The 20,800-nt window shown below is 39.2% G+C and overlaps 1 protein-coding gene across 5 annotated transcripts in view; it reads right to left on the reverse strand.

Moving 5' to 3' along the window:
* Positions 1 to 20,800, reverse strand: part of dennd2b (DENN domain containing 2B) — a 178,760-nt gene that overhangs the window by 80,419 nt on the left and 77,541 nt on the right. For all 5 annotated transcript variants that reach the window (XM_008107133.3, XM_062967694.1, XM_008107127.3 and 2 more), the window contains one exon: positions 16,627 to 16,731. In XM_008107133.3, coding sequence (XP_008105340.1) covers positions 16,627 to 16,706 — 80 coding nt within the window. In that variant the 5' untranslated portion in view covers positions 16,707 to 16,731. Of the gene's footprint in view, positions 1 to 16,626; positions 16,732 to 20,800 lie in introns of those variants that run through there.

Consider the following 20,800-nt stretch of genomic DNA (forward strand, 5'->3'; position numbering starts at 1 on the left):
TTAAACCAGACTGTGTACGTAAACCAACAATGGACCATGTTTTCATATTGTGGTTATGAATCACAGAACCACAAAGTTGGACAGCTTGAAGAGACCATAAAGGCCATCCAGCCCAATTAAAGAACACCTGGCAGATGAATATCCAGCCTCTGTTTAAAAATCAGTAAAGAAGGGAACTTCACTGTACTCAGAAAGCAACATATTACTCTGCCAAGCAACTCTTACCTTTAGGAAGCTTTTCCTAATGTTTAGGTGGAATATCTTTCTTTTGAGATTTTATGGTTGTTTAACAAACAAATGGTTTGTAGAGGCAGATTCACACATAACAAAAGCCAGATTTCAACCAATTGTATAATGGCGCATCCCTATTGGAAAGGAGACAAGAGTTCTTCCTGAACCTTCCAAAACTCGCTGAAAATGGGTCTAATTATCCAACTTGGAAGAAGAGATTGGAGCTACTTCTGGATTCAAGGCAAACCAAGGTCTGTAAAGGAGATCCACCCCAGGCTGATGATGATGAGTATGAAAGTTTATGGTTGAGGCAAGAGTTGAACTTTGTACTTAGCTCATATGATAGATATTTTTGGATACTGCTACTGAACATCAACATTGAATCTCAGTAATTGAGGCATTTCTTTTCAAAAATCTACTTAAGTGAAACTGACTGACAAGCAACAAAATCCATCAGAGAGAAATAGTTTTACAAATTGAAGTCATAATTTAAATTTGTGATGATGTGACTTTTAATAAATATCTCCTCCTGGGCTGTTGCCTTTTAAAGTTAAATATGTTTTAAACCTAACTTTCAATTGTTTTCCAAATCATCCTTTCCTATTGTGGCAAGAGAATAAAATTAGTATTAATATGAAAATATGTATTTATCCAAATGTTACTACTATGGGAGTTTTAGTTGATTCTAGGAAAAGTATTACCTACTTTAGATTTTAGTTTTGTTTGGGATTTTTTTCCATATGAAGTAAAGCATCTGCATGCAATTCCTAGATTTGTTTGTCTAAAGAAGAGAAAATAAAAATAATTTCCAAAAGAGGTGTGGCGGAAATCACTGGCTGGAGGTAAAATAGTACCAATAACATGACTGAAAGAAATCAGTAATCTGTGAATTGATTATGTAATATACAATTATCTAGATCTTTAGATCTCATTACAGAAGGGGTTTTTTCCATTAGCTAAGTCAGGTACTGACCAAAAATAAAACTGAACAAGTAAATAAAGAATGCATCAAGATCTGTTGATCATCTTTTTCAGATCTCTGGGGTTTTCTTCTGTGAAGAAAGAGTTCTTTCTCCCACCCTGGGCATTCCACAGATATACAAACCCTACTTGCCCAGTTTCCGACAGACCTCACCATATCTGAGGATGCCTGCCATAGATGTGGGTGAAACTTCAGGATAGAATGCATCTGGAACATGGCCATATAGCCCAAAAACTCAGTTGTAGTCCAGAATTTGGAGAGCCACATAAAATGACATGGAAGATGAGATTTGGACCATGGGCCTTGAGTTTGACACATGTGCCCTAAGGCAACCTATCCCAGGTTTTCTGAGGCACAAAGTGTGCAACTTGTCCACAGTAACCCTGTAGGTTTACCCTCCAACATTTTACAGATGAAAACTGGGAGACATATCCCCAAGCAAAGTCAAAGTGTGATCAAGATAGAAAAACCTATAGATGAAAAAGAACACAAAAGCTTAAAAATGTTGCAGCAGTTTGCTTTTGCTTGAGCTTAATGGGAAGAGCACAATACCATACACTCTCCCTCTCTTCTCTCCTTCATCAGTGAACTGAGTGCAAATTACTTTGACACTTTGAACTCAGTCTGCAGCAACTCCAGTAAACTAAGAACAAAAAGGGAAAGTGGGGGGAAGAGTGAGAAACTGAGACTTTTTAAAAGCTGCTGAAAAGAGGGACAAAACAGAATTAATCAGGACAAAACAGAACTATCAGTTGGATGGTATGGTGCAAACAATGGGGTTTAACTTCATTAGTGCTTGAACAGTCAATTTTTATTAGAACACAAGTGTAAACAGACATCTTATTTTGGATGATGAAAATTGGGGAAACAAACGAGACTGTTCATCTTGAGGAGAATCTGGTATAATTTCTCTCTTGGTGCACTTTCAGATTTTTTAAAAAAATTAACACACTTTAATGAACAGCTCTCATACATTTAAAGTATCTCTTTGTGTTTAATGTTTAATGTGTGGATTGTGGCTGTGTTGTGTGCGTTCTAAAGTTTTGGTATCCATGGCCTAACTCAAATTCAGGCTAGACAGAGAGCTAGAGACCAGTTTAAAACAAAAATAGATTTATTATATGCAGTAGAGAAATAAAACACCTCATAATCTATTAGACAGGTACTCTACTATACTTATGCATAAGTCTAAAAAGTTTAGTTACCAAATCAACTAAAAAAACTTGGGTCAACTTATCCATGGGTCAGTGTGATTAAATCAAGGACCCATCATATCAGTATATTTTCAAACCTTGTCTGAATCTCACAGAGCTAAGTCCTGACCTTTTGATACACTGTGTTTCCCTGCAGCCCCCTTCACAGTTTCCCTGGGCCATAACTGGCTGTCTTTGTGCCATGTTCTGAACCGCTTGAAAGCTTTTTTTAAAAAACATGATTTTTTTTCTTTCATTAGCCACCACTTTTTACAATTTCCCTTTTGGAGGCCAAACATACAGAACTGTGCTTTTTTGATTTGATGGAAGTAGCTGGTGAGCCAGGCCTATCAGCTTTCCCCCTTTTCAGTCTGTTGTGGCAATCGACATGTTCTGTAGGGGATTCTGGAGACAGCTGCTGTGTGTGCCTGTTATAAGCAGGCACACACAGCTATAGTAGGATGAGTTAAAGCATGGTCCTATTACTCCACAGATCAAGCTTTTGTTGGATTTTCTGCTGCAGATACTGCTGCAACCTGAAACTAAAAGTCTGCTTCTCCAGCCCTCCTTCACCATCCTCCCAATAAAAAGCTACTAAAAACTTCCAGATGGACAGAGAACAAAAAATAAAGAATGTAGCTGGGAGGACATTTTTAAAGACTTTATAAAAAGCAGCTTCTGTATTACAGACTCTGTTGACTGAGTTATGCCTGCATTCTCTTATTTCTTCAGAGCAGAGTATTTGGTAGAAGCTCTTCCAGATGAAAAGTTACCACAAGATCACCAAACATAATCTATTTATTCAACCTACATGCCAGCATGCATGGATGAGATTGTTTTCTTTATGTTGAAAATATTGGTCCTGATTTTCTTGTAAATTGCAATCATTCACTCAAGTGGCATTAAGGACTTCCAAACCAGCACTGTGTGCTTTTATCTAAATTCTAATATACTTAGCCTCTCTCACTCACTAGCACTGCTGCGCTGGGATTGCAACATACTTCAACAAATAGTCTGGATGTGTTAAAACACGTCATGATGCCTGGAAAGAGAGGAAAATGAAGGAACTTTTACGCTAAATTGTTGTGGCAATCAGACGTAGGTACTGAATCATCTGATTATGAATCCAGATGACCTTTTCCACAAATGGGAGAGAGAACAGCTCAACTTTGCAAACAAGAACTTGGAAACAATGGTATACAGTGACACACACATAAGAAAGACTTCCTGAATCCTTCTTACTCCAGATCTATTTCTTTTAATTAGATTTAAAGGAGAAATGCTCCACTTAATAATAGATTTACCTGAGAAATACCACTGAGAATCTCACTGGAGCATTGCAGCACACTGAAATACTTGGGAGTTAACCCAGACTGTGCTCTGACTTGTAAGAAGCACTGCTTGAATATCAAGCAAAAAGTGGGTGCTAGAAACAATATCATACGAAAGCTGACTGGCACAACCTGGGGATCACAACCAGATACAGTGAAGACATCTGCCCTTATGCTTAGCTACTCTGCTGCTGAATACGCATGTGTGGAACACATCTCACCACGTTAAAACAGTGGACATGGCTCTTAATGAGACATACCGCACAGGATGTCTATGCCCCACACCACTGGAGAAATTATACTGTTTAGCTGGTATTGCACCACCTGACATCTGCCGGGAAGTAGCAGCCAATAATGAAAGGACCAAGGCAGAGACATCTCTGGCCCATCCCTTGTTTGGATATCAGCCAGCACGTCAATGCCTTAAATAATGAAATAGTTTTCTAAGACCTACAGAGATACTCGTAGGAATACCTCAGCAAGGGAAAGTCCAAAAGTGGCAGGCTAAAACACGGAACCTCAAGCCATGGCTGATACTGAATGAGAGACTCCCCTCTGGGTACACAGACTGGGTGACTTGGAAGGTGCTGAACAGACACCACGAAATGCAGAGCCAACCTTAACAAATGGGGCCACAAAGTGGAGTTTCTGACATGCGAGTGTGGAGAAGAGCAAACCACAGACCACCTATTACAATGCAGTTTGAGCCCTGCCACATGCACAATGGAGGACCTTGTTACAGCACACCAGAGGCACTCCCAGTGGCCAGCTACTGGTCAAAGGACATTTAGTATAATGCCAAGTTTTTAACTTTGTGTTTTTAAATACATTACAACTGTACCCTCAGTTTGCTTCTGATACAATAAATAATACCTGCTATTGTGTAAAACTGTCATGGAGTTCTTATTAAAATGCATCGCTTCACTTATCTCACTTCTGTGGCATAGTGGGAGCTTTCCAGCTTGCTCTCAAAATATTTGTTAGCGGCGTCCCCTGCTTTCTTTTACTCCAAAGTTTTAATACTATCTATTCTCAATCTATGAACTGTAATCTACAATTCTCTCTTTTAGTTTCCTGGATTAAAACAAAACCCTTTTAGCAAACCCCACAATTATTTCAAAAGAAAACTGTTGTCTTTTGACAGTTGAGAGATGGAATGTGTCATTTAAGGAAAATGAAAGCAAGAGCCAATTTTTTGTAAACACCTGAAAAATAAACTAAGAAAAATACATTAATTAAAAAAACTTCCAAGAATTGTGTGGGATTCCAATGTGTATGTATGAATAGAATACAGAGTACAGAGGGGGAGGATGAAGGGAATGTACTGAAAATACATTTTCTTTGATTGCCAAGAATGTACAGCAGGGAGATGTGTCCTACTCTTTTCACCAGCTACATAAAGACAAAGAGAAGAACTATTCATGTGTTCCCTTGTAGTTGTTTTGTGCCTTCAAGTCATTTCCCACTTATAGCAACAATAAGATTTGTTCAGAGGGGGTGCTGCATCTGCCTTCCTCTGAGTGTGACTTGTCCAAGTGGGTTTCCATGGTTGAGCAGAAACTGGAACCCTGGTCACCAGAGCCATAGTCCAATGCTCAAACAGTTACACTATGCTGGCTCTTACATGATGAACACAGAAATCTTGAACTTTTTGTCTTTTTTTAAAAGTATCTCAACAGTGGTAGTGGAAGTATCATGGTAAAACTGAAAGCAAATTTCAGAATATTTTAAAAGTTTTTCTCAGCTGAATAGTGCAAAAATAACTATAATAAAACACTTATTTGAATGTGTCTGCATTCTGTATTAAAACCAGACCAAGTTGGGGAGGTTGAGGTGGTCCCATTGATTACTCCTGTTGGTGTGGCTGGGAATGTTGTATCAAATGATTAAGATAGACAGCAGTTTCCAACAGCTGCCCCCATCTTCTCAAAATAACAGCTGCTTCTCCAGGTTCCACCATACTTATGAATCAAGCCTACGTAGACCAGGTTCTGAAAGAAACCAGCCACAGAAAATAATGAATTATGCAATTACTATTTCCTGTGGTTGCCTTCTCATGTTTCCCTTGTTGCAGAACACGGCCAAACTCCCCTCACAAATCTGTTTTTCTTTCTGGAATTGGCTAAGAATCATAAGGGGGGGGGGGGGGGAGAGAGAGAGAGAGAGAGGGAGAGAGAGGGAGAGAGAGAGAGGGAGAGAGAGAGAAACAGCCTTGAGAGCATAGTTGAACAGGTTTCTTTAGTTATGAAATCAAGTCAGTGACTTTGGAAGTCAAGTAAGTCTTCGTCAGATAGCTATGACATAACACTGGCAAGACTGCACATAACCTTATCAAACTATAAGAAAGAGTGTAGTGAATCTCTTTTTAACAACATAGGTAATGACTTTTGTCAGCATATGAGCTGTAAAACAGTAAAAGAGGCAAACCTTCATAAGACACATATCTACGGATCTTCTATATGTATAATACTATATTACATGTTTGAAGTAGAATGGCATTTGGGTTCCTAGACTATTGAAGAACCTGCCTGGTTTCTATTTTGTGTTCACACATAACCAGTAACAGAGGTATGAAGAGGCCATCACATGGAATACATATTCCTTGACCACAGCCTCATCCAGAAGACACAAACTGAAAAAAACTTCAAATAATGGGGAACTATCAATCAAACATTTCCCAAACTTGCAGATTTGTTATTATTTATTAGTTCAGTCACTTCCAACTCTTCATGACCTCATGGACCAGCCCATGCCAGAACTCCCTGTCGGCTGTTGCCACCCCGAGCTCCTTCAAGGTCAAGCCAGTCACTTCAAGGATACCATCCATCCATCTTGACCTTGGCCTCTTCCTTTTTCCTTCCATTTTCCCCAGCATCATTACCTTCTCCAAGGTATTGCAGGTATTGGTTCTTATTCTGACATTTACTGAAAAATACTAAATCTAAATCAAATTTTGTACATGGAAAAAGGGAAGGCATATCCCAAGAATCTCTAATGCAGATCACAGAAGCACATCCTCAATGTGCTGTTGTTGTGTTTGGGCATTGAATGTTTGCCTTTTATGGCTGGAATCCACTCTGAGTCCCTCCGGGGAGGTAGGGTGAAATATAAATAAATTGTTGTTGTTGTTGTTGTTGTTGTTATTTAATGTTTCTTGCTAAGGTGAGCATTCTGTGTATATATATATATATATACACACACACACACACACACACACACACACACACACACACACACAAAGTGCTGGTTGGGAAGACTCAGCATGAATCAACCAAGATACAAGTAAAACACATATTCTTACACCTTCCACAGTAATCCTGCATTCCACATGAGCAATGGTTTTGCTCTGCTTTCCTGAATTTACTCAGTAATTTCTGACCTTCACATTTTAAAGTGCTTCTGCTTGTAAGAGAACGTGTTACCTTACTGATATATGTTAGTTACGTAGTTTTGTTAGTAAATTAAATCTACACAGGAATCTATTGTATCACTGGAGGTGTGTAGGATGGGTAATGTTATACATATACTCAAGCACATTGGTTCTTAACCTGTGGGTCCCCAGATGTTTTGGCCTTTAATTCCCAGAAATCCTAACAGCTGGTAAACTGGCTGGGATTTCTGAGAGTTGTAGGCCAAAACATCTGGGGACCCACAGGTTGAAAACCACTGCTCTAGCATATAAAGAATGTTCATCTACAATATTTACAATATTTAAACCTGCTTTGGTGCGGTTTTTAGCCCTGTGTGGAATGGCCCTGGGTGAATAGTAAAACTGAGAACATAGTAAAACAGGTGAACCTAGCTCATCAGCTGCCCCTAGCAGGTTACAAAAAAGTAGATTCTTATCATCTGGTGTTCATGTTAGTCTTCTGTCTTCTTGTATTATCCCACCTTTTTCTTATCTTAACCAGGTATTTTTTAATATATTGTTGCTTAATATATACAAATAGAATTTGTATAGGGTTGTTGTATGTCTTTCGGGCTGTGTGGCCATGTTCCAGAAGCATTCTCTCCTGACGTTTCGCCCACATCTATGGCAGGCATCCTCAGAGGTTGTGAGGTATGGAGAAAACTAAGCAAAGAGGTTAATATATATCTGTGGAAAGTCTAGGGTGAGAGAGGTCAGTGTGAATGTGTAGTTAATCACTTAAATTAGCATTGAAAAGCTTATCTGCTGTCTTCTTCCTGCCTCTGGGGCATCCTTTGTTTAGAGTCGTTAACTGCCCTTGGTTGATTCATGTCTGGAAACCCTCTGTTTTCAGAGTATTGCTTTTTATTTACTGTTCTGATTTTTGAGTTTTGTAATACTGGTAGCCAGATTTTGTTCTGGTAGCCAGAATTTGTATAATCGTACCAGCAATGAGTTCAAACAAACAAAAAAGTAGACCAGAAGCACAGGACAAAAGGGAAACCAGGCAAAATGCCAGCATTTGTGATGAAGTGTGTATCTACACAGTTTGATACCATTTTAGCTGCCATGGTTCAACACTACTGAACCATAGGAGCTGTAGTTTTAAAAGATCTTTACTCTATGAAAGAATGCTGGTGCCCCACCAAACTACAAATCCCAAGATTCCACAGCATTGAGCCACAGCAGTTAAAGTCGTATCAAACTGAATTCACTCTACAATGCAGAATCAGCCAAAGACAGATATATGTGGCATTTGAAGGCAGTGGTAAATCAAGCAAAAGTGCCTTTTTGTAAGTGGAGTCCCTTATGCACATTCTTAGCTGAAGATTAATTAAAGTGGCCTTACAACAACTAACATGGCATAGAGACAAACTGTCCAGTTGACATACTAACTACTTTCAACCCATCTTTTAATAATATTCTACTTTGTCTGACTGCACAGCTGGTTTATGATTATCAAAATCTTTGCTAAAATAATAAACCTCTTTGCCACTCATCCCAAAATAAACTCAAGTATGCTTTCTTTTCCTATTAATTTTGGTCACAATGTCTGGCTAATAACTTTACAGTTCCTTGGTATTTCAGGCAGAAGTGTGATTATTAGTGGGGTGATGAAGGAAGAGCAGAGAGCAACAACATATACTCATGACCCCAGGATTGTTTTTTGGTTTTTGAGGCAGAGACTTTGTATGTCAATTGCCAGAATATTTCATTTTTGTTGCTCTCCTTGTTAAGGAAATGTACACACATCCACTACACCATTTGTGCAGAATATAAAAGGTTGACCTCTTGACATACACAGTGAATCCAGTGTCAAAACATGGCATTTCTTAATCAGTTAGCATACTGTTGGAGATTCTAACAGAACCAGTAACCCCCTGACCACCTGAAAAAACAGAGTTTTATTTTGATCAAAATGAAGATAATAACTTCTTTTCCTCTTGTCTGACCTTTCTATTTATTTACTGTAGCTGAAACAATGACAATGCCTCCAAAAGTGTATTAATGTCACATCAATAAAAAGAATTACCTGATAGCTCAAAATAAGCCAAACAAATAGATAACTGGTCTGAAATGTGAGATATTGTAGCTATCCATCTAGTTATTATTTCCTGATTAGGAACATATGTGTAGAACATACTCATGTCCATAGCTAGACATGACTTTTCCCTAATACTATTAATCAGGTGCTCATCTTGTGGAGGTTGCTATTCATGATAAGCAAAGAAGAGGAAGAGAGGCACAGGAAAGAGAAATAACATGCGGGATTGTGAAGCCCTAAAATAGTAGACAGAAAGTATGCCTTACTTAACAGAATAGATGTATTCCTATGCATTAACAGAAAAATGGGTACCCGAGGCATAAATAACATAATGAGTATAAATGGATTCCTACATCATGAGGAATCAACATGTTTCAGCAAAAAAATTATTCAAAAACTAACAATGTGCACAATGAGAAATGAAACAACCAGGTCATGCAATGCTTGTGTAAGTAAACAGAAACACCTTTAATGTTCTAGAAACCACTTGAATAATTCTTCCGAAGTGTATCCAGGGACAACGTTTCTTTTACCATCCTCCACTTTCCTTAAGATTCCCACTTATAGACATAATTTTGTAACATGCCAGGGGTAGCTGATGAGCTTTCCCATGTTCTCTGTTTTACGGGGCGATTCCACACAGGACTAAAACCTGCACCGAAGCTTTTCCGCAGGTTTCAGCTCTCACATACCCACCCAAACCTCAGGCTTTCCCGGGTTTGTAGTTTAGGGAAGGAGCCTTTAAAATGCTCAGCCAGAGAGGTCCTAGACCTCACAAAACTACAAGCTCCAGAATTCTGCAGGAGGCAGCCACCGGATTTCAGATGGGATGCATACTCTTTGCCTACTCTTTCAGCTCTAATGTGATAACGCAGAGTCCACTATGTAATGCGCAAGTAGCCTCTGTGAAGTCTGTGGACTTTATCACACAAGGCAGGCAAACCAGCATTGCAGCTGGACTTTTACTTTTGATGATAGTCTCTATCACACAATGCCACGTTTATTCTTCTGTTGTTCTGCCAACTTCCTGTGATTCTCCCATCCCTAGCTATTAATGGGTAAAATATGTCAATAGCTCCCAATCTCTGAACATTCCCACCACTTATCTTGGTATGATGGGTCCCTTCTGCTTCTGTACTAGCATGTTGGTAGTAAATGCTGGTAGTAAAGTGACATCAGAGGGCAGGATTCCCCTCCTCTCGCCCTCTTCCCCCCTACTATTCCCAAACTGCCTTGTTTTCTTTTAATTTATATATATTGGTATTTGCTTTTTTGTTTTTTTTGGGTGCTGTGCTCATGCAAGTATGCTAAAAATAAAATTTAAAAAGTCTAAAAAGTAGTAATGGGGAAAGGTGGGGTCATGAGGATGTGCAAAAGTACCACAAATTGGTGAAACTGTAATTCCGCTAATAAAGAGAAATGCAATAGTGAGGGTGCTCAACATGTTATTTATCCACTATCAACGATAACACAATTAAGTGGAATAGCGGATTCCTCCAATAAAGTCCTACATGAACAGTTTGAAGCTCCTTTAGAAGCCCCCTAAAATAGAAACAGCCAACAGTTTTCATATTTCTTCCTCTCTAAACAATTTAGTTTTGGCTTTTAAATAAAATGAGCTCATTTTTGGAATAACACAACAAAACAGACTCAGTGTTGACGGCAGACAGCCTGATGTCCTTTTAAAGAATTTGTTTTTCTTGCCTTTGGCCTGTTTGAAAAAGGGACACTGGTGTCCATTAATACTCAGATCCTGTTCAGAGATATCTTTGATCTGGTTAGGGTTGCATCTTTCCTTTCGGACTCTGTAAGAAGCTGCATAATGCAGGAAATGACTGTGGAGGCAATAGCTTTATAGAAGCTGTGGAAAACAGAACGTAGCTCAGGACTCTGCAGCAAAACCGCAGAATGGGATCAAGGACAAGAGCATATCATATCCAAACAGCTGCACTGGGCACCAGTCCCTTTCCAAGCACAATTAAAATTGTGGTCAAAATCCTACACTGCTTGAGATCAGAACATTTTAAGGATATGAACAGAACAAAAGGCCCAAATTTTGCCCACACCCTCACATGCCCTATTATATATGCCCTCATCATCTTCAGTGAAGTGGGGGTTTTTTTAATACGTGGAAGATAGTGGAAGAGTAGCAATTTGCGTGTTAGACTAGGGCTTTGGGGACCAGGATCCAAATTCCTGCTTTGTCATGGAAACCCACAAAGTGACCTTGGGCAAGTTGAAGGAGAGCAATGGAAAATGTCCTCAGAAAAAAATGTTGAAAGATAAAGCCAGTGATAGGCTCTCCATAAATATCTTCAAACACATCACCACTGCAAGGCTATCCCACTAACTCTCCTCCGTCTACTGTTGAGACTGAGGGCTATTTCATACATTATATTATTTAGGTGCAGTTTTTTCAAATACATTCTTGGATGAAATATGGATAGGAGTATGTTGTTGTTGTCCTTGCTGCTGCTGCCTTTATATATGTCCCACTCCCCCCCCCCCCCCCCAGAATCAGAACTTTGCAAAGATCTAGAGCTGGCTGTAGTTCTCTATCAAGGACACCATTTACTGGTATGATAAATGAGTGATAACAGCATGGCCACCTTCAAGTGCGAAAGGCATCAAGATACTTTCTCAATCAAACCAGATACCGGCAGCCTCCGAGTTACAAACATCCAACTTACATACGACTCATAGTTAAGAATGGGGGTGAGACAATAGGAAGTGAGAGAAATCTACCCCTCAGAAGGAAAATTCACTCCTAAAAGCGTTATCATGGGGAAAAGGTGCCTCAACTGAGGCTTTATCACTAATCCTTGTTTCCATAACAAGCCAATTTTTTCAAAATCCAGTTATCACGGGGACAGAAAGTAAGGATAAATCTTCTGAACAGAGACGCAGGACCCTTCCAAACAAGCCCAAAAATGCAGGAACTCTCCTGCTTTTACCAGAGGCATCCAAACAACGCCTCCAGTAAAAGCGAATTGATTCAGGACAAAGTAAGGAATCAATTAGATCTGGGCCTTCCTGAAACTACCTGGGGGTAAGTCCCCACATTCATCCCCCTTCTTCTGGCTTCCAAAAGCCCAGAGGAGTGAGATGGTGCCCATCCCTCCCACCAGAACCCACTAAAACTATTCTTACAATTTAGAAAAACCCACTGAGCTGCCATTACGGTGGTCCTGGAGACCTCCTGGTGCATAGAAATGATGCATTTTAGGGGGTTTGGAGCTGGCTGGGTACCATTCTGGGATAGCATTTAGTCCCCCCACCGGGAAAGTCTGGGTTGGGGGGGGGTGAACTTTAACATGCACCAAAGCAGGTTGTTTAAACCTGCTTTGGCACGGGTTTAAGTTATGTCTGGAAGTGCCCACAGACAGCAAAACAAACATTATGGGGGTGTATGTATGTATGAGATATACCCTGTTTCCCTGAAAATAAGACATCCCCGAAAAATAAGACCTAGTAGAAGTTTTGCTGAATTGCTAAATATAAGGCCTCCCCCGAAAGTAAGACCAAGCAAAGATTTTGTTTGGAAGCATGCCCGCCAAACAGAACACCAGAGCATACAGGATCGATAAATGTACGTACCATAGAGTGTTGTACATGGAAATATTGGTAGTAACAAGAAATTCTTGTTAGGATTCACAGTTTGTCTGGTTATGCTGGTTTGTGATGACAACTACTGTACAGTATATAATAAATGTTCATTTTTTTGTTCAACAATAAATGTGAATTCTTTGTCATGGAAAAATAAGACATCCCCTGAAAATAAGACCTAGCGCATCTTTGGGAGCAAAAATTAATATAAGACACTGTCTTATTTTCGGGGAAACACGGTATATACCTACAGACCCTATCTTGTTCGTAACTTGGGGACTGCCTGTATACAACCTAAATCCTGATTTATTATGACCAAAGTACTTTCCTGCCTGCTCCCACTGCAGCCTGCACCCATGTTTTGCTTATTGTGGTGCCTGAGCATGGAGGGCAGTATGGCTTGTGTGTCACATAGCAAGCCAGAGAGACAGCACAGTTTATTGCTGATTTACAATGCTGACTAACTGCTTCCTCTCTCTGATCTTTTTAATTAAAGCATGACATTTTGTGATCCCCAATCTATTATCCCTGCTTTTTTCTTTTCTTTTCTTTGCTAAAGGTAAAGAAGAATTTCAGCAAATGTCTTTTATATGATATGACATTTACTGAACTAAATCGTTAATATCAATATTATATTATATATAATTTACTTGTGCTTAGGGCATTAGCAGGCATAAAGCCAATTTTGGCTGTGGTTTCCTCTTAAATTACCATATACAGATGGCATATTTCTTAAATTTTGACTTGCTTGCCAGTTTTTCCTTCTGATTCTGCTGACTGTAGCCAAGAAAATCATAATTTCCCAAAGTGCAATATTTCTGCCATGAGGACAAGTTACACTCTTGGTAAACAAAATAATGATTATCTCTATTTCACTAATATCAAATCACATTTAAACAACTTCTTCAGGAGAAATGACAGTTATAGGAATAAAGTTCATTGCAAGAAAATAACTACCTTTTTCCATTGATTGCAAAGAAACTCCCGAAAAAGATTAATCATGACCGTATTGTTTGTTCCAGTACTTCTATTCAAACCCCATATTAAATTAGTAATCAGATTTCCTGGTGTGGCTATGGGTAGTAGTATTTTTGTTTGTTAAAAATATGTTCAGAATTATTCACTTCAAGCTTTGAACCTGATTAGAGTACTTACACTGTTGAGACTAATGAAACAAGAAACTTCTCCTACGACTCAGGTAGATGGTTTTGCAAGGCTCCCAAGAAGTCAGCCAAGTAGCCGATATGAAACAAAAGATGAAAACTGCTGAGCTTTCCTTTGATCGTGTCTGTAATTTAGGAATGTACTGTATGTAAGTTTATGCCCATATGTCTCCTGTCAACTTATCCACTGCTTAAATAAAATATTAAAAAACAAATTTAAAGATAGAAGCAAAAAGCTGTGTTGTTCACTGCCAAAAATATATAATTATAGGAAAGATTTTCAAGACAAATTATTCAATTATTAGTAATTGAGCTTTGGACTTGTCTTCATTCGCAAAAAATAAACAAACCTCAAACTCAACTTGAATGAAAGCCTGGCTGTCTTCATGATGCACAGCTATTTCAGTAAGTATCCTAGATTGTTGGTTTTTTAGGGTTTTTTTTGTAGTTTTGGGGGTCTAAACCAACTTTGTTCAACTTCAAGCAAAATCAGGGGATATTTTAGAATTTGCTGGAGTACCCTGCAGCTTTGGGACACTCTGGAGAGTGGGACTGGGTCTGATTTGGCCAGATCTTACTGTTTCCCTTCAGTCTTCAGCACAGGGAAAAAGGATGGATTGTGGTCATAATGAAAGATAAAATCATCTTCAGGCCCACTCAAATGAATAAATATATGTTGTAAAAAGATTTAGGTGACGCAGTGGGTTAAACCGCTGGGCTGCTGAACTTCCTGACACAAAGGTCAGCAGTTTGAATCCGAGGAGTGGGGTGAGCTCCCACTGTTATCCCCAGCATCTGCCAACCTAGCAGTTTGAAAACATGAGTAGATAAATAGGTACTGCTCCTACGGGAAGGTAACAGTGCTCCATGCAGTCATGCCGGCCACATGACCTTGGAAGCGTATACGGACAAGCAGTTCAAAAACATGCAAATGTGAGTAGATCAATAGGTACCACCCGGGCGGGAAGGTAACAGTGCTTCATGCAGTCATGCCGACCACATGACCTTGGAGGTGTCTGCAGACAACGCCGGCTCTTTGGCTTAGAAATGGAGATGAGCACCAACCCCCAGAGTCGGACATGACTGGACTTAATGTCAGGGGAAAACCTTTACCTTTATCTTTTAGAAACATTTCCAGTTTTACCAGAATCCCATAGCAATTATTTGTTATGAATAACTAGTAGCTAAGTAGAACAATAACATCTCTCAGTCAATGAAACACAGGTAAGAATGGTTCTAGGGCAGTGGTTCTCAACCTGTGGATCCCTAGTTTTGGCCTACAACTACCAGAAATCCCAGCCAGTTTACCAGCTGTTAGGAGTTCTAGGAGTTGAAGGCCAAAACATTTGAGGAGCCACAGGTTGAAAACCACTAGTCTAGGGAATAGTCTGGAAACACGAACTGAAGTTTCCCTGCTGAACTAAGCAAATATCTGCCCACTCGCTAATCTGGGGTAGAAACCACTAGGAGCTGACATAAGAGCAAAACACATATGCATATAGTTAATAACTTTTTAAAAAATCAATAGAATAGGAGCTTCCACCAGTTTAGGCATTCTTCTGTTTAAACACCATTCAAACTACGTCTTTTCACTATGTTAGTTAGTTAGTTTTAAATTGTATGTTAAAAGCCAAGTCTCAAATTCTATTTTAAATAATGCTCAATATTAGTGTCAATGAAAGTTCCAAGAAAAAATGCTGCCACGAGACTTGAGTGGAGACAGTCAGAGGCCACAGTGACTTAATGGCCAAAGTGGCCAAAGATTTTGGCTGAGCTGTGCCTCAGAAAACCTGAAGCTTTATTTTTAATCCCACTGAATGCTTTTTTATTGCTCTCTCAGTCACCGTTCTTTTCTTTTCTTCACTCTCATTCTTTCTCACATGGCCTAGATAGGACAGAGAAAGAGTTCTCCTATATTTGCAACTGGGTAAGAGATGCCCATCTAACCTCCTCCCAATAATGCCAATTGTATGCCCCTTGATTGGCCCACCTCCTTGTGACTGCCCACTCACTTGTCTCCTCCCTTCACAATCCTCAGGAGAGGCCAAGGCTAACAGGGACTGTGGGGCTTCTTCTTGTTGTTGTCACTGCTTCAGCAAACACATATATAAAGGCATGGGAGAGGCGAAGATCCAGAATCTTAGCTGAGATACATCAATAACCTTCCTGTTAGACTGCAGACCTCAGGAGATGCTCAAAGACTCCAATACTTAACACCAGCCCTGTCTTGATATTTCCTAGCACCAAATTCTATTCAGCATACATTTTTAATACGCAAGGCTTTGGGAACACAGAATTGCAGAACATGGCAAAAATTGTCTTCTTTTCTTTAAAAAAAATGCTCCCTATAAGCATGTTATAAACATTAATACTCAAATGTAGAAATAATACATAACACAGAACTTATAAAATCAAACTCAAATAATCAGAGCTGATAAATTTCACAAGCAAGCAAGTCAAAAAAATATTAAGACTTGTAATGTTAGATGTCAATATAACATGCAGTTATCTCAGTTGACTCAGTTTATACTTGTCTTTAGTATCCAGTGTTAATTTAGTCTGCAGTTTTCAGTGCTAACTGGCCACAAATTGACCTCAGCTCCTAAGAAAGTAACGCAATTTGGCATCGGACAAGGAAATAATGTGAGATATTTGTGCTGCACTTACCGATCAAGAGTATCCCGAGACACTTTACTTCCTCCCGCTCTCCTGGTGACACTGGCAGTTTTGTTGGCAGTCATGGTCATTTCTGCTTTCTCTGAATCTTGAAACCTGAAGGAGGGGAATAAAATCCAAAAACACTCATTGAATTGCTAGGCAATTATTACCTTATTTATTTATGGTTTCACTTATATACTACACGGGACTCAAGGCAGCTTATAAACATAAAAACAAATGCTTTGAGTCCCTATATAAGAAGAAAGGCAGGATGATGATGATGATGATGATGATGATGATGATAAATGTTACTATGCGATTAAACTATCTGGAGTGTCAAAGCCAACTAAAACAAATTCATTAAAAATAGAAAAAGATTTAACAAATCAATATAACGGAGAAAACACTTACAAATCATATCAGTCAGTTCCTGAATGTCTATTGGAATAATGTTTTCCAGCTGACAGAAGGGCAACAAGGCCAGAGCCCTCTTAGTCCCCCCTAGAGAGGGGAGTCCAGAGACTGGAAACAGCCATCAACAAGCCCAAGTTGGTGGAAATGAGAGAAGGGTCTCACCCATAGATCTCAGAAATTGGTAGACTCATATAGGGAGATAGGGCCCTCCAAACAGCCTGGATGCAAGCCATGTAGCGTTTTATGATGATAACAAGCACTTTGACTTGTGCCCAGAAATGGACCAGTAGCCAGTGGAGCGGTTTTACCAGTGGAACTCTGCAACCGGCCATGGTCAAAAATCTGGCTGAAGCTCTTTGGATCAACTGAAGTTTCTGAGTACTTTTCAAATTCAGTCCATTATGTTATTCAAAATTATCTGTAACTAAAGCACGTGTCACTACCTTTAACCCCAAATGCAGCACTGGCCATTGCAGAAACCTGAACATCCAAGTTCAGGACTAAATCCAGAAATGCATGCAGTCTGAATCATAAAAGGATTCAACCTGTGACAATATAATGCTCTTTTATAAAAGGTGTCACTAACCTGACACTGAAGATTTTTCAGCTTGGAGATTTAATTTTTTAAACATATTCAATATATTTCTGGTTTTCTCTCTCTCCAGAACTGCCCCAGCTGATGGTGTCCTGAGTTGGTTTAAACAGCTGATTTTAAAGTAGATATAATTGATTTTAATGTTTGATGTTTTAATATTTAATATTTTAATGTTTGTGCATATTTATTATTATTGATTTTCCCAGTATGGAATGCTTGCTGAATATATCTTGTGCTCCGCCCTGAGTCCCCTTTGGGGTGAGAAAGACAGACTATAAATGTTTTAAATAAATAAATAATAAAATAAAATAAAAATAGAAATGACACATAAACTGCAACATATTACACATCATTTTGTATCAATTTATATTTAACTTTTAAAATATAAATAGACTGGGACAGATGGAAAACTGCAAAATATAGAAAAAATAACTGCTGCTATCAAGAAATTTCCAGGTTCAAGAATATTTTTAATAATCAAATTTCATAGCCTGATAAAGTTACTATTTTCACATTAAAGTGTGACGGTTCTTTGTTGCCTCTGCAAATTCTCAAATGGTCCATTTTTATTTAATGAGCTGGTATTCATTAAAAAGCTAAGAAGGCACGCTTTCAGAAACGTACACAAATGCTGCTGGCAAGTTTTCCCAGTTGAAACGACAAAATGCCAATGTTACAACAGCATTTTGCTGTGAATAATTTTCACATATCAAGACCAAGGCCTGGAATGCACAGCTGCAATAAAGCTTTGTGGGTCTGGTGCTAAAAGGAGCATTATCACAGAGAGCTCCCCCCCCCCCCCCAGTGAACTTCATTTTGCTCAAGTTCAAATAAATTTCAAAAAGCACAGGAAAGTCCAGCTGCAGCCTTTTCATTCTTCCTGTAACAAATGAATCCAACCTCACCCACGTAGCTCGATCAAAAGGTGCCCTAACATCAGGAAAATGTGCCTGGAATTCTGAACCTATCTATGACAAAACTTGGGCAACCCATTGTTCCTGCTTTCTGAGTCTGTCAACTGTCATTTATTTCTCTTTGTTTCCTCTAGTTTTCTAAAAGACCTCAACCAACTTCCTTCCTTATGAGGAAAAGACGGAGGAACCTGTTTTGGAAAAAAAATCATTACATTTATCCAGAAATACCGTGTTTCCTCGAAAATATGACAGTGTCTTATATTAATTTTTGCTCCCAAAGATGCTCTAGGTCTTATTTTCAGGGAATGTCTTATTTTTCCATGAAGAAGAATTCACATTTATTGTTGAACAAAAAAAGGAACATTTATTATATATTGTACAGTAGTTGTCATCACAAACCAGCATAACCAGACAAACTATGAATCTTATCAAGAATTTCTTGTTACTACCAATATTTCCATGTACAACACTCTATGGTACGTACATTTATCGATCCTGTATGCTCTGGTGTTCTGTTTGGCGGGCATGCTTCCAAACAAAATCTTTGCTTGGTCTTACTTTCGGGGGAGGCCTTATATTTAGCAATTCAGCAAAACCTCTATTAGGTCTTATTTTCTGAGGATGTCTTATTTTAGGGGAAACAGGGTACCTGGCAAACCAAGTGAAGAGACATCTTATTAGGGTTACACTATTGGAACATCATATGTTATTTCAGTTGCTTTCATTGCTGTTGTTGTGACTTATGGCATCCCTAAGGTAAATCTATCACAGGATTTTCTCAGGCTGTAAGTGTGTAACTTGCTCAAGATCAACCAGTGGGTTTCCATGGCCAAGCAGGGAATTGAACCCACTCCAGAGGCTCAAACCACACTGTTGATCCACATTTGTGGATTTGACATTTGTAGATATTCACTATTTTGATTTAAATATTTTGGCAAGGAATCTCTACTTCCTCCAGTGCACCTCTATGGTCAATTTCTGTCAGAAGTTGATCATAGAATCATGCCAGAGGACCTAAAGAGTCATAGATAAAACACCTTTCTAGGCTTCATTAGGTCCTCCAATGTGATTCTGTGATCAGCTTCCAATGGAAGTTCACCATAGAGTCATGCTGGCATACCTAGAGATTCATAGAGCGGTATTCTCTGAAGTCAAAAAAGCACTCTTTTATTTGCAGTTATTTACTTTTGTGGAATTTCTAATCCCAGCAAATGTGAAGGGCTAACCACTACAGTGGTCCCTATGTTCAGTAGACTCTACTGAGTCTATGATGATTGGTGTCTTGCACTCTGACCATGCACCCCATGCAATTTAAGACAAAGGCTCCCCCCACCCCATCACTATACTGTATAAGGAAAGTTGTGTGGGTGAGAAGAAAGGTAAAACACATGTAGTGCAGTACTGGAAAGAGTAGAACAAAAACATCACCGTGAATGAGTCTGGAATGCTTTTTTCTCTCTAGTCCCATGCATGAAATTTCATGTTTCTTTTTCTAGTTTGAAATAATACATCAGAACCTTGACCTGTCAGGAGATAGTGATCTTACTTTAGAAACAAGATCCGAAGAACCCAGGTGGGCTGTGGAGACTGACCCCAAGGCTGTGGAAGAGGTCCCATGGATCAGTCCCCACTGGCCCCATACTCCATTAGACCCGGGCCTTTCAGGAAGGCCTGGATCTAATGGAGTATCAAAGTAATACAATGCAGGGTTTACCTGCATTGTCTCAAATTACTTCGCTGTTACCATAGGTGTCATTTGGACATCTCTGATAAAAGCACAACAGGGCCCACATTTTAGGCCTTGTCTGGAGGGGCCCTCAAATCAAACTTAAAACCAAGGAACTTGCGAAGGCATAAAACCATTACCATTAATGCCTACCACATCTCTTCTGTTTCCATTTCCCATGATCATTATTTTCTTCAGAAAAGTACTGGTGACGGCTCTCCAAACATATTGATATTTAATTCTTACAGAAAGCTGTAGATACTGCTCCAAATCGACTGGGTTTTGTTGGTATGATAAGTGCTTGCAAAAGGCCAGCAGCATTCCTCTTGTCAAATATTTCCTGAAAGCACTCGGCAGCATGTATGGCTTTTTACCCGTACTTCCCTGAAGATGGGAATTTCCTCTCTGTGACTTTTAAAGTCCATCTGTTTCATAGTTGACAGAAAACCTAAGTCATTTTGACTGTATTACTTGAAAAATGACAGAATGTGAGTCAAAGATAGCCAGGTCAGAATGTTAATTTCACCTTGGAAG

Source organism: Anolis carolinensis, chromosome 1 (genome assembly GCF_035594765.1).
Source record: "Anolis carolinensis isolate JA03-04 chromosome 1, rAnoCar3.1.pri, whole genome shotgun sequence".
Classification (NCBI taxonomy): Eukaryota; Metazoa; Chordata; class Lepidosauria; order Squamata; family Dactyloidae; genus Anolis; species Anolis carolinensis.